The 15,019-nt window shown below is 40.9% G+C and overlaps 2 protein-coding genes across 3 annotated transcripts in view; one reads left to right on the top strand and one right to left on the bottom strand.

Moving 5' to 3' along the window:
• Positions 1-1,061: 1,061 nt before the first annotated feature.
• On the top strand, positions 1,062-2,956 carry LOC136439204 (cartilage acidic protein 1-like). Its single transcript, XM_066434468.1, has one exon. It carries the CDS (start codon positions 1,073-1,075, stop codon positions 2,699-2,701), a length of 1,629 nt encoding a protein of 542 aa, XP_066290565.1. The 5' UTR covers positions 1,062-1,072; the 3' UTR covers positions 2,702-2,956.
• A 2-nt stretch (positions 2,957-2,958) lies between these two features.
• Positions 2,959-15,019, bottom strand: part of LOC136439203 (probable phospholipid-transporting ATPase IIB) — a 31,796-nt gene continuing 19,735 nt past the window's right edge. For both annotated transcript variants that reach the window (XM_066434466.1, XM_066434467.1), the window contains 6 exons: positions 9,757-9,912; positions 9,122-9,186; positions 8,383-8,491; positions 7,985-8,042; positions 7,589-7,792; positions 2,959-4,998 (listed from right to left, as the gene is read on the bottom strand). In XM_066434466.1, coding sequence (XP_066290563.1) covers positions 4,865-4,998; positions 7,589-7,792; positions 7,985-8,042; positions 8,383-8,491; positions 9,122-9,186; positions 9,757-9,912 — 726 coding nt within the window. In that variant the 3' untranslated portion in view covers positions 2,959-4,864. The remainder of the gene's footprint in view (positions 4,999-7,588; positions 7,793-7,984; positions 8,043-8,382; positions 8,492-9,121; positions 9,187-9,756; positions 9,913-15,019) is intronic.

Raw genomic sequence — 15,019 nt, 5'->3', positions numbered from 1 at the left:
ACGTGGCAATTTGTCACTACTATATATATTCGCTATTGGTAAAATGATAAGGAAACGTGTCATCTATCGTCTAATATCTCATTGTTTTGTTTGTGATATGTCTTAGATATTGTTATTCTTAATTTCAAATGATCGCATTAATCGAAACAAAATCAAATGAGCCTCTAAAATTCAACCCCCTTTCCGAGCCTTTCGCGATTTTCCCATTCCCGGAAAGACCGGAATTTGGCAATTTGACGGTCGTTCAGCCACTTTTCTTGGGCCGGCCGGGAGCGGAACTGCATATTAGACTCTATTAGGGCATGTTGTAAAAATTTGAAGAAATACACGACATTTGGCTTAATGGCGGTGAAAACTTTGTCAAACAGGTCCAGACGTCTTCATTCACCTTTGGGATGAAGTTTAAGACTTTTAAAAACCCTGCTTGACGCGGGAGAAGTCAACGGAAAGCCGTGGAAGCGCCACCTACATTTATGTTGATGAATGAGCACACACATTACACACATGTACACGTACTTGCAAAATACTGCTCTATTGAAAAGCAGCTACTGAAAACACTGTACTGTGTGCCGTAGCAGCTTCAAGTTACTATAGTAACGTCAAAGCACGTCCAATGTATGATTCCAGACTGCAAGGAGTGAACAATCTACCCCGGTCACTACCGTTAATGTCGTACATGTTATGGTATCCGGATTTGTATGACTGCACCTTCACATACCATATGCTGCTCGGCTGTCCCACACGGCAACCAGGGAACGTTCTTATTTCAGATGAGGGTACCGCTCCGATTGGCCGGGATAGAAAATACCAGAATACCGCGACAGGTGCCTATCACGTGACTGTCGTTCCCAGGCTATTTTGCCACTGTTGTGCCCTGGGTACGAGGTGATACGTCACTTCCGCCAAAACACCGGGGTTGTACCAGCTGGTCACACACTGTTGCAATTGCCACGACTTACACAACAAGGCTGTCGAATGTTAGATAACCCAGCTTCATCTGAGAAGGACAGTGAACAAGCCTTTGAGGAACAACTGTCTGTCTTGCTCCTCTATTTAATAAGAAGGTACAACCATGCCCAGTACCTGTGTTACATCATGCACACCTGGTGCCTCCTGTCCTGCTATTGTTCTGATGCTGGCTGTGTTACTCACAGCCCCACAGTTGGTGTCCATGTCCAGTGGAATGTTCCGTTCTATCTCAAAGAAGTCCATCCAGAGTGATGCTAACCCCAAACAGCTGAACTATGGCATCGCTGTGTCTGATGTTGATGGGGATGGAGACTTTGAGTGGATTGTGGCAGGGTTCAGCGGCCCCAACCTGGTCCTGAAGTGGAACAGTGCCACCAAGAAGCTGGAGAATCTCGCCATCGATGATCCTGACTCCAAGTTTTACTATCTGCGGGACCCACAAGGTCAGGCCATCGGAGTCTGTGCCTGTGATGTAGATGGGGATGGGGCAGAGGAAATCTACTTTCTCAACACTAACGACGCGTTTGCCGGGAGGTCTTCCTACGGAGACAAGCTGTTCAAGTACAGAAACGGAAGATATGAAGATGTCCTGTCTGACAAGATTAACACAGATGTGAGCCTGAACTATGCTGGGCGATCGGTGGCCTGTGTGGACCGTGAAGGTACGGGAAAGTACGCCGTGTACGTGGCCAACTATGCCAGGGGAAGAATCGGCCCCCACCGTCTGATTGAGTTGGATGGGGAGAAAAGCGACGTCTCAAAAGGAATCTTGAAGTTAAAGGATGTCGCTAGTGAGGCTGGTGTCGCCAGGTTAATCGGGGGAAGAGGTGTTGTGGTGGGTCCTATTCTCAGTAATGCGTCTGATGTCTTCTGTGTCAACGAGAATGGAGGGAACTTTCTCTTTATCAACCAGGGTGACGGTACATTCCAGGACATGGCACAACCTGTGGGAGTCTTGGACCCCAGACAACATGGACGGGGTCTGGCCCTGGCAGACTTCAATGGTGATGAAAGAATGGATATTGTTTACGGCAACTGGCTGGGTCCCCACAGGCTTTACATACAGAGGGGGGAGCCAGATAAACCAGAATTTCAGGACATTGCAACTGAGGAATTTGCTAAACCATCACCTATCAGGACAGTTCTAGCTGCTGACTTTGACAATGATGGTCACCTTGAAGTATTTTTCAATAATATCGTGCTAGATGAGGAAGAGGCCCCAAACCGACTATTCAGGGTGAAGAGAAAAGATGACGGAAGTCTTAAAGTATCAGAGGTGGACGTTGGGGATGCCCGGGAGCCATATGGTTATGGAACAGGTGGTTCTGTGGCTGATGTAGATGGAGACGGCTCTTTAGAAGTTCTCCTGTCCCATGGCGAGGCCACTGCCCAGCCCTTAACTCTGTATAAGGTCCGATCCTGGGTGGACCACAACTGGATACGGGTCTACCCAAAAACACAACATGGCGGACCGGCACGGGGCGCGAAGGTGGTGGTGGAGGCAAGCGACGGCAAGCGCCAGCTGAGGGTGATCGACGGAGGCTCTGGCTACCTGTGTCAGATGGAGCCGGTCGCACACTTTGGACTGAGGCAGAGCACGGCCTGGAAACTGGAAGTCACCTGGCCTGATGGGACTAGGTTTGCTAGGGGGGTAAATCCTGAGGAAAATAAAACAACAGTCACGGTGGACTATCCCACTGATGGTGATGCAGCTCATAAAGAAGAATTGTAACAAAAGAGAAAGGAAAGCTAAATGTTCATGGCTGCTACAGTAGTTATGTAAATTATTTGTTTTCTAATGCAATTATAGCATTTGAACCCTAATAAGAACAATTTAAGAAAACAATCTCCACATTGTAAGAAAAGGGGAAAAGTGTAATTATAATAGAGCATAAACCTATCTAAAAATAAAATGAATTTGTTTCGTGGTGATGGTAAGTACACATCGTATTGATTAAAGAAACACAATAAAGTACAATGCAATACATGTAAGTGTGACAGTTTTTATTATTCACATTCTTGTCAACCATAGCATTTCAACAGTGCTGTACAACTTTTTCTATTCATAACACCTCACACTAATCTATTGTTCCAAAATGGCCAGAATATTAGTTATTGTATGATTATTCACAGTCTTCATTGGCCCTAGAGCAGCACTATACATCTTTGTGGTAATGGTAGTAATTAAAATATTGGAGCATTCCGAATTCAAAACTGGCCCAAACATTTTGTACGCCCATAACATTTTGTGACCACATACCTTACATTGCAAAAGTGCACCTTATACGACTCATACCAGACCAAGGACTGTACCAATTACTGAACTTCCTCTCACACAACTACTTCTAAAAATCACAAATTTCTGAATGTTACTTTGATCAAATGCATCATTCCTAAATAACAGGATTTGAACTTCCTAGCCAAGACTAGTCTGATTACTTTGTACACTTTCTGCCTTACATGACCTCTGAATTCTGTAAGCTATTCAACAGCTGTATTAGTGACATTTACCTGCTAGCAGCATTTAGGTACATGACTTTACCGAAAAATGATGTTAGTTTCTCTACCAGATCTATTAAGTTGTCATCAAACTGATATATGTTGGAAGTATTGCTAAGTTGAACATTGTATTTCACATAGGTAATAGATTAGTACTGTACATGCCTTCATTACATGTGCACAAGAGGTCTCCTACCTGGCCTTATGACTGTAAACATCTGATACAGTAGTTACATGACTGTGTACTATGTGCAACTATAAGAACTATACTTCAAAGAAAATATTGGCGCAGACAAAAGCACCCGTGAAATAAATAAAGAGGTTTCGAAGAAACAAGCATGCGGAAAGATGACAAAAAGGAAACAAAAAATATGACAACTATCATTCTTTTCTTTAATCGTCTTAAGTTCCTGTGTTACAAGTTGAAAGGAACAATCTGAGGTGACTGCAATGTATTATGATATATAATAGTATCCAACACAACAGTTTCTGATGATTTAAAACATTTTCTATCATACTGCATAATCCCAAATACCAGCAGCAAAGAATTAATGGGTGAATTTAACAATTCTTAAAATCATAAATTTAACAAACATTCAATATGACTGTCACTTCACAAACAACATAAAGAACTGGAAGCACTTATTGCATAGTAAAATAAAGTAGCGACAATCTCAAACATGGAGAGAAGGACAAACAGTCCCTTTCTCTGTATCACAAAAGTTTTTGTCTTCACAACACTACATGCATTTTGTAGCTACAGCAATTGTTATCATATACATAACTCATTAAAGGTGTAAACTACAGTGCAACATTCTGATACTGGATATCTAAAAGCATTTCTAAAGATTACAAGCATAACATGCATCAATAAGATCATAGTCTGAGGGTTGCAAATCCCTAGCTGAACATACTAAACCTCAAGAAGGATTTGGTACCTGTTCAAATAGATTCCTACATTATCTTTACAAATGTACACCACATATATTGTATCCTGTACAGGTTAAGTATCTACCCTTCTACAAGTCATTCATACAATAATTATCATTCACCGCAAGATGATCAACTTTATATTCAAGTGGTCTTTGTTTTAGACAAGAAACTAGAAAAAATGATGTGACAACCTTATATTCTTCATGCTGGAAATCAACTTGAAGTTCCAATTGCAAATTCAGTCCTTTCTAACTAGTATTTTCGGACTATTTGAAAAGTACAGTAATGTTTTGAAAAGTACAGTAATGTTATAATTGCCATGCTTTGTCTAATTCACTATGGATACCATATATCTTCTAACCAATTATTGGACTTGCATGGGAGAGAAAAGCAAGGGCAGCTAATTACATGTGGAACTATAGGAATATTGCACATAGTCTCTCCTGAAAAGGACGCTCGTTCTCTAAGAGAGTTTGGAGTAGCTGGGTGGAGAGAACTTTTTACGCAGGTACTTAAGAACGTAGAGCGGCAGACAGCTGACCAGGGTGATCACTGTCACCTTCCAGAAGAACGTCAGGGACAGGATGAAGCTTTCATCTGGAAAGGAAACAAGAGCTTTTAAAAAAAGCTGGCGTTTCGGCTACGTTTATAAGTGTGAATTGTCTTTTCCCTTTACTTGAAGTAAAATCTGCCAGAGGAAGTCACTCAAGGGCTGTTCAGTCTATAAGAAAAATTGTCATTTTGGGAAATGAGTACTGTTTTAATAGAGAAAGGCAGATTGGGGAAAGCAATTTTGAAGTTACGTCACTTAACTTAAGTGCTTTTGAAAAAGCTGGTCTTGGCCTACAACTTGTGCTTATTTGTAAAATGTATAATAGGCTCATTATAAAAGCTATCAATGTAATTATGTACATGGCACGCAATAAAACATAAAATTTGAAAAAGCACCATTGAATCATCAGCACTATGGTAATTAAGTGAAATAGAAGTTCATAACAGCTAAGGTTCTATCTAAAATGACTACCAAATGTCAAACAAATCAACAGCTACCGTATTTCTTCTAATAAAGGACGCACCCCAAATAAAGTGCGCACCCCCGATTTGGGCTTCACCGCAACCCCAATCACGCCAGCTGAGATACTTCACAGAAAAACCTTAATAAAGTGCGCACCCCCCATCTGCCGCTGTCGCTCGGCGCGTCTCCAAGATGTGACCACGCCCCGGTATTCGGCACGCTATGAAGTCCTGGTGTCTTTCTTAATCGTTCCATTTTCAAGGAATTTTCGGGAAAACATTACCATTATTTGGGGTCAACACTTAACCCTCTACTCCGCTCAAATTTTGAGTAAAACGTTTTGAAGTTTAAACGTCACGCTGCTGAGAACCTCGCGCCAGGATATCTGACAAACTCCCTTGATATTGAAGGACCAGACGACGATCCGCTTGATTTCTACCGGGCTAGTCAAAGACAAACGTGTAAAACGCATTTTGAGATAAAAATAAAAGTTCGTCTCTCGGCATTTATGCCGCAAAATACAGCGTTGCATTGACGAAATCATTTCATTTTCGATCACCCGCCGCCATATTGTTCAAATCCTGCTGCCCCAAGATGCATTTCGCGTGTTACGTAATCATCATCACATGATCGCATTACGCGTCTCTGATTGGTTATTGCTGCAGCTGAAGGCGGGAATATTGCAGACGAAGTGCATCATGGGGCAGCAGAATCGCGGTCTAAGTTTTTTCTTTGTCTGAAATGTTACACATGAAAACGCAATAAAAACGCGGTTTTATCGACTACATAGCAACATTATGGTGAAGAAAATGTAAAACCAAAAGATGTTTTCGGGAAAGCATACATTTATTTGCCGATTGATGGTGGCTTTTGCGTAATTTTAGCGATCAATGAACCCGGAAGTGTGCCGAAAGCGGCGTGGGTTTTCGCGTTTTATCCGTCAAAACAAAAACAAAACTCCCGCTGAAGCGAACTCCCATATGAAAATTCCCATAGTTTTGTGCCGAGGGGCGCCACTTTCCACGTCCGTGTTGTCTGAATGAAGTCGATACTGAACAATGGAGCATTTGCTACTGTAACAAAGAATCGCTGTTTTGCAAACAACATCAAGAGCCTCTGTTTACATCGGGGATAGAAGTTTAGTGGCGAGTGTTTTGCAAGAATCATCTTACCGCGCATAGGAGCCGCTGCACGGTATTTTCCATTACAATGAACAGAAAAATTCGAATGCCGGGTTTGGAATCTATGAAGTCCTGTTCATAAGACAAAGGCCTTGTATATATTAAATGAATATTTAAAAATAACAAATATAAAATATTTCTTTATTTATTAATGAAAAAAATGATATTCATAAATATGATATTGATAGATTAATATAATATCAATATATATTTTTGATATTCAATATCTAAAAAGAAAAAAAAAATCCATGCACGGAGACGAACCCGGATCTTCTGGGTCCGAAGTGCTTGGCGTTGCCAGATCGGCCAAGCTGCGGTACATAACTATTTACTCTGGACGTAATGCTATAACCTCACTATATGGTATCATTTATGCCGATTTTTGCTCGTTTTCTTGACGAAATCATTTTTTTTCTTCTGCAATCTTGTGGAATAGATGTAATATGGTCATTTTTCAGGATATTAAAGTCCGAAACCACAATGCAATGATATTTCCGAACAGTTGTAGCATTTACATGCGGTCGCCGTCCTGTGTCACATGCAAATCTGGCGTGCCTGCCTTTTCCTGCTCTCTTGCCATATAAGGCAACGGCTATACAAGGATTTGAGAACGTATTGCCATATAAGGTCTTATTGTGTGCGACACAGTGTTGAACCAAGCATGCATGCTTGAAGGTAAAAGCCAGGACATTGCGTTTCGGTGCGAAAGCACCGAAACGCAAAAAAGCAACAAGGTTTTACTTACAGATATCATAATACATTACTAACAGCAATTGCCTGATTTATTTCCTATATAATTTCTACAATACTATATACTTGACTAAGTTGCATTTACTGCAATGTTTGGCCTAGATAAGTCCTTGTACGAATGTGTGACAAAAAGAATATCTAACATGTATTTCTCCACAAAAAAGAGACTAGGAAACAGATTAGACAAGAACAATGGGTTATCAGTGTGTTGCCGAAATGAAACCAACAGCTTCAAACTCACCAAAGTATTCCTTGAAGATAGCAAGAGAAGCCACGTATATTCCCAGACTGAAGACCTCAGCGATGACCATGGCCCAGTGCCAGGTGCGGACAGTCAGGGCCACCATCAGCAGCTCCGTCAGGATCAGGGAGGTGAAGGAGATGGCCACAATGTGCACAAAATCTGCATCAAACAGCAGCAAGGCACCAAACATAATGATGCCACCTGGTGGAATAAAGAGGAATGACAACAATGATGATCAACATCTCAATAAAATTTTGCTTAAAGGAAATCCTTTGATGAAGAGCTTAGTTTTATATCTAATCCTGAACCGTGTATCAACTAGGCTAGGGAGGCTTCAGTCTGGTGAGAAAATGAGTCGATCTTGAGTAGAAATGAGTCATGCCATCTTCATACCTTGGTAAATACTTATGAGAACCCAGATGAAGAATGTCTTGAAGGACAGCGATCTTCCCTGAAGAAAGATGGGGAGTAGAGATCAATCATAAAAGTGATGAGTACAACTTAGTCAATACAACCAACAGTCCCAACAGTACACAATCATTATTTCTCTCCATTAGTGCCAACTTGGAAAGGAATATTAGACTTGCTTCCTCCCTAAACACTCAGCTCCTTGAATGATACCAACTTTTCCAACCCTTGTCAAGTGCAATGTATACGTAGAACACAACATGGTCTGAGGTCTGCGAGTACATCCCCTTATGCTCCTGATTTCCCAAATCAGACCCCTCCTCAGCATTCTAACACCTGTATACTAACATTTACTGTACTGAACAGAGAGGGTGTACACTAACTTTTGTCAGCTCCTTGTACAGTTCTGGATAGGTGATGGCTATCTGAGGGGTGACATCCTGGTCCAACACCAGGGAGAACACAGGGAACATGGTGTACACTGTGGCATATCTGCAACAGGAGCAGTTAGTTTGGATTACTTCATAGTACAGTGAGAAGTACTTTGGCGGTACACACCATCTTCAACTGATGAAACTCTCAAGAAGATTTCTATGGACAACACCTAAATCTGCTTCATTATGAAAATACTTACCCTGAGTTTTATCTCAGAGACATTAAGAATCAAGCACTTCTCAGAACACCCACTAATGTGCAGTGTGCCCAAAGTGGGCAGTCTATACAAACCTGGGCGACAGATAAGCAAAATCTTAGGACTGGGACCTGAACAAATGATGTGATGACTCCCAAGTGATGTTGCAGTGAGGATGCAAAAGCAAACAAAGGCATTTATATCTGATGGGCTGTAAATTCTCTGTGGTCTAATCAGCCCTGTGGCATTCTTGCAAGAGTCATTTAATATGTCTTTCTGATGTAGGAACTGAACTGAGGCCAGGGTAATTTGGGACTTGCTGCTTCTTGGAAGCTGTTTGCCGGGAAACTGTCTCTGTCCAATGTCATGAACAGCACTCAGATGTTCTGATAGTATCATCATTTATGTTATCTTCTAACTAAACTCAGGATAGTTTACAATCACAACACGCTATGTCACAATAATGATAGATAAAGTGGAGGGTTACTGACCCCACCATGAGGAAGCCTTGGTACAGAGCCACGGAGACAAAGTAGAACACAGATGAAAACACCGCCTGAAACAGAAGGAACCATCAGTTGATATTCACACTTCTACAAACTACATTCTACAAACCTTAAGGCCCTTAGTAAGATGCATTCATTCTGACAGGTTTCCCCTCTCCCTCCTATCTACCCTCCCTCCCTCCCTCTCTCTAATATACATTCCCATCTCTTGTCAACCCCTTCCCTATCCAAGGTGCTGATACCCTGGGTGTTTTTGCATGTTATACACAGTAACTGTTGCTCCTTCACGATGAAAGCTGCCTGCTTTCCTTCATGAAACAAACATATTTCAATATTGAATGTGCATGACACTTGCTCCTTCATTATTTTCTTCCCAAATCATACAAATGACATGAATTTTCTCTCTTGCTCTTTCCCTTTCTCCTTTCCAACCTGTTTCCTCTTCTTTTCTGTCTCTCATCCCACGACTTGGATACTTGGATACTAACACCTACTTACGACCATGACAGAGACTAAACTCCAGCTCCATGCAGAGGAACAAACTTTATGTGAAATACAAGAATGACACCCATTCTTTATCCTCCATTTAACTAAACATCCAACCTTCATTTCCCACCCACCTGCATGGTGGAGATGATGAGACCCCGATGGATGACAAACTGGCTCAGGGAGGCTGAGCGCTTGTAGCTGTTGCGCCCGTGCACCACCAGCAGCTTCCCAACATGTTTGAACTGTGTGATGGAGAAATCAGCTGCCAAAGATGCCTGCTTCCCTTCCTGAAACAAACATATTTTTTGTAGTGAATGTTTTTGGCACTTTATCAAGAACAGCTTATGTTCATACATGTACCTATAGAATGTCAAAGTGAGAAGTGAAATAAATAATAAAAAAATACTGATGATGATGATGAAGCTGTTGATGTATGTGATCATGCTGGAAAGGAAGGAAGCTGGGATAGTAATGCTATTATATGATAGACTAATAGATTTGTCTCTGTCTTCAATAAGTTTTATCTGTCTGCTACATTTGGCTGGGACTGACCATCTGAACAAACAAATCCCTAATTATAAGAGAAGTATAGAGCTTAGTCTGGGTAAGCTGCCCAACACGATGTATCATATATACGATATACTATTGACAAAGGAAGAACACTGAACAGCATCAATTTTGAAAACTGTGGTTGTTTCAGGATACATAAATCACAATCCCCAGACTGTAATTGAAAAAAACTTTTGAATTACAACTATTAAGGCTGCCAAAAGCTACCCTGAGTGGCAGGCACCACACACAATAGCAGCCACCCCCTTTCACTATCCCGCCTACGCCATCACTGAGATGATAGATAAGAAACAATCAAGGCTGGCCCCCAGGGTAGCATAAGCAGTAAACTGGATATTAAGTAATATGGGCCCTGTTTCTTCAGAGTGTCCCAATCCATTCTTGCTAGACATCATTCATCATTCTATATCCCACTGATTGCACCTAGCGTGATCATTCTACACTGTACAGTAAGCTTGTCTCCAGAGCTTAGCCATCCAAAGCTACTGTGCAGTGCATTGATATGTTGACCAATGACACTAATTTGAATTAAGGCAGAAGCTACTGTAACCAGCAGAGACAGTCTAATAGACAATGTGATGTGATGACTAATGATTATCAATAGAGTAAATGTACCATCATATCGAAGGAGGAAAGTGGAAGAGCTCCTCCCTTTGTTAAAAAATGATAAAACATGACTCTACACAGTCATACAGATGGGCAGAATGTACATTCTAGCAACCAAGGAGGTTTAAAATGTGATTTTAAACCTCCTTGCAGCCACTGAGCATTTCAGCCTCTGGGCAAAAATGCTCTAAGCAGTACTATCACTAATCAGTCATTCCTTTTCCTGGAAAAGACTAATGTATGGTAGACTGTGTGACAGGAGGTGCCAAAACACAGCAAATCAGAAGCAAATGATTACCCCTTCATATCTGACATCATTACATGTTTACTATTTTAACCAAGTGCAAACGTACATGGCCAAGGGAAAAACACAATAATTACAAGAGTTGCTGACAATTTTGAAAATGAAAAATAACCATCAAAAAGTTACCCCATGGACTAACAACCACTTCATTGTTGTCAAAGGACTCTGTGGATTTGGAGTCCATTACTAGTAATTCAAACCACTTATTGTAACCATCAATTGGGGATGTACATTTGTAGGTATTAAAAAGTAATTCCAACCACTTATCATACACAATTGTGGGGGTGTAGACGCAGTTTTAAAGGGGATCTAACAAAAGAGGATATCACTTATTGTCAGAAAGTTTCACTAAGCTGCTGTCTAGTGAAGACTGATATCTGCTCTACAATGGCTCATATCTGGGTGTTGCTGCTGTGCTGCCTTGCTGCTATCTTTCCTTACGTTACAGGTGGGTCTACTTGATAGTACTTCTGATATCTACAAAGGCAAAGAGATAGCTATATATAATATAGACTCAAGACTCTTAAGGTCTAATGCAAGGGAAAACATTTCAAGTGTCAGTGTCGGCTGTGTATGAAGATTGAAACTTTTTTCTTTTACTGTTTTAACTATATAGCCAACTATGATGGTATAGCTAGGAGAAGTCACTATACTACTTCTCTTTTTCTCTTAAGTTATCCTCAATTAGGGAGAAGCATGGTGCTTTTTCAAGTAGATAGAAGTGCAATGCGGCCTTGCTACAGCTTGCATTTTCAGCCAAGCACACCAGGTCAGCCGTACTTTTCTCCATAAGTGTGTTTGGTTCTTATAAATGCAGATGACTGATACCTGAAGCTCCCCTATACACGAGGCTGCCAACCACATGCCATGGGGACATACTACCACGATTACCACTACCACATGATATATAAGTCATGAATCGTAGCTGCAAAACTTTGTATCCTTCAACAATGTTCTGCTACCTACCCATTTGCCACCAGTACCCCAGGGTTACAAGTAAGCTGTAGTTTTTTTCCCTGTGTGATAAGACAGAACTGATTGGGATGTTCCTATCCACAGCTCAAACGGCTGCTTCAGCTGGGGACGAACCTTGCCCTGAAGGTTCGCGGGACGAAGGTGGCTACACCGGGATGTGTCGGAACGGTGGCACCTGTGTCTTACGCCACGGCGTGCTGCTGTCGTGTCTGTAAGTTAGACCTTTGTGCTTTAATACCTTGTCTATTACATGTATGTCTTTTACTTTTAGCCATGTATTAATGTCAGATAAGTCCATCTACTTATGCCTTGATGTTGATTGACCAGTTGATGGTCTCTAGTATAGGGTCATAGAATACCTAAAGACCACTACACTCTAGGGTTTGAATTACATTCCACCTTGGACATGCAGCACACATTCGTCAAAATTTTTTTGGTACCTATGATGTGTTTGTCTGTTAATCTTGTATCAAAAAAGGGTAGATGTCACTGAAACTAACCTGCATGGAAAAGGCCACTTGTGGAAAGTAACAGTATTCAGTCTTATTTCCTACATTCCTGTCAGATGCAGTCACAGCCTTGGCTCGAATAATTATCAAATACAGGATTCCATTGCATTGAGGTCTGTCCTTGAAACACAACGTAGGTGTAAACCAGGATTTCCTAATGTTTCCCAGTTACAGCATCTAAGCTGCCATCCTTTTACATGTACCACCTGGGGTGGCACTGTAGAATGAATCCTCCCATGACAACTCTAAGTCTCTTTTCCTCCTAGTCTCACTGGCTGCAGTCTCCTCCCTCCCCTGTTCTTCAGTCACTTCTGTACTTCCCAACAGCCTGTGGGATGACATTCCCTTCACCATTTCAGTAAAATTGATTGAGTCATTTCCAATCAGGAATTCCAGCTAATGGTTCAAGTAAATTTATCAAATAGATGTGTTAAAATAAACTTCCGAGTGCTTTTAAATTACCTGGTAGTAGATTGTGGTAAAGGCAATGTGCAAGATCTCATGCTTTATTAATAAGAATAAACAATAAGAATAGGTTAAAAGAGATTCAAGGCAGTGAAACCACCATTACTGGTATGTACAGGACATTAGACTGAGTGTAAAGCATTTTTTTGTAACGACAGAAATATCTGGACAGAGCCTCCTACTTTTTTTCAGCTGTACATCAGAGTACCACGGTGCACACTGTGAGTTCAGCAGGGTTGGATCAGAGCTGAAGAGGCTGATCGGCTATATCTAACTCCACCACAGGACACAAGGTCTGCAGTGGCCTACCAGGACTCAAGTGCACAAAGGTGTGAGGAACAAGAACACACCAGACCAGAACGATATGTAACCAGAAAGTGCTACTGCAGAAAGGCTGAAATGTCTTCTGTTCTTGTCAGTTTTCCATCAATCCGAAAATTCAGGCCGATGCAAATTACACAACAGGTGTTTATGGGGGTCTGCATGAAGTGGGGTACCATTATAACGCTCAATGCTAAATCTAAAAAAGCGGTTGCTATGTATTACATTAAAGTCAGCAGGCTGGCTTTGCTTTACACTAAATTCAGGCCACAATAGTTACGCTTTATGTAGAATGCACTGATTACGCTATACGTTGAATTTGAGCTCGAGTGGTCTGGCTAGGAAAATTACAGTACATCATTATTAAAACGGCTGATTTTTCTCTATCAGTCTATGTAAAACAGCATGCAGGCCCCCCTTAATAACTGCAGCGTCAATGAATTGCATTCCAATGTTGTCACTGTTTGAGGACTTTGTTCATGTTTGGGAAATGAAAGTCAACAAGAAGTGTTTCACTGGACAGCAGATTTGATAATGGAATTTGATGATTTGATGGAAACATGAACCTAGATGACTTTAAGCCTTAATCAATTTATAACCAGGCAAACAGACATTTATAAAAATAATCGAGAATGAATGGCTTCATTGATTGATATTCCTGAGCTTGCAACAGACTTAGAGAGAGTTCAAAGATGCCTTATTTACGTGTTCAAGTGTTCATGACCTGTTTGTTCGAGTGTTATGAGCTGGAGGTATGTCATCACAACTGTCCATTAAAATGCAGTTTAGACCACAGTTCTAATGGACTGAAAAATTGTAATGATAGCTTTTAAAATGCAGTGTTTGGGGGCTACTGACATTTAACCTTTATGCAGTCTGTAATAATCCTATGCTAGACCCAAACCATAGCATTTCCTTATAGCTACAAATTTTATTTAAAAAAGACTGAACAGAGGGAAGTTTGATACGTTGACAAGTGTTTACATAGAGTGAAATGGCCGAAATGTTAGAAACGCCTTTCAATTTCTGAAAGTTTATCAGCCATATATGTCTGGCAAATTAGAATAAGACACGCCCTGGAATTCTGATCCCCAACAATCTGAAATGTTAGACACGCCCTGCAGCACTATGATAGCAAAAATGCCAATTAAGAGTAAAAGCATGGGAAATCTCTAGGGACCAGGAGGTACAGTAATCAACTGGTGGACATACATGATTGTGTAGATCTACTTATACCTGAGTGTGTTGAATTAGATGCCACAGACTAAGTGTATTTTAGCAATAAGATTCATACACAGTTGATGCTACTACTCAGGTGCTTTAACTGTTTTTAGACTTCTTTGTTAGACCTCTTTGTAAGAGCCTGACATGAGCATGGAAATGACCTTCTAGAAACCTGTGATGGTGTACTCAGATAGAAAAAGGAACATTTTAGAAGCGTTATCCAATTTTAGAAAGCTATATGACAGTCAGTACATGTGTTCACATCACATTGCCATGCAGTGACTTATCATCTTTAAGTTATTATCTTAAGTTTCCAGATCTATCTTTATGTAATGCTGATATCAAGAGAATTCATGGTCACTTAAAACTGTTGCAAATAAAGACTATTATAACTGTTTCATGATATAAACAAGAAACTAC

Source organism: Branchiostoma lanceolatum, chromosome 7 (genome assembly GCF_035083965.1).
Source record: "Branchiostoma lanceolatum isolate klBraLanc5 chromosome 7, klBraLanc5.hap2, whole genome shotgun sequence".
Taxonomy (NCBI): domain Eukaryota; kingdom Metazoa; phylum Chordata; class Leptocardii; order Amphioxiformes; family Branchiostomatidae; genus Branchiostoma; species Branchiostoma lanceolatum.
The sequence above is the reverse complement of the archived record's forward strand: the minus strand, read 5'-3'. Positions and strand labels throughout refer to the sequence as shown.

Excerpts from the sequence above, each read along its gene's own strand:
- LOC136439204 (XM_066434468.1), top strand. The coding sequence starts at position 1,073 with ATGCCCAGTACCTGTGTTACATCATGCACACCTGGTGCCTCCTGTCCT.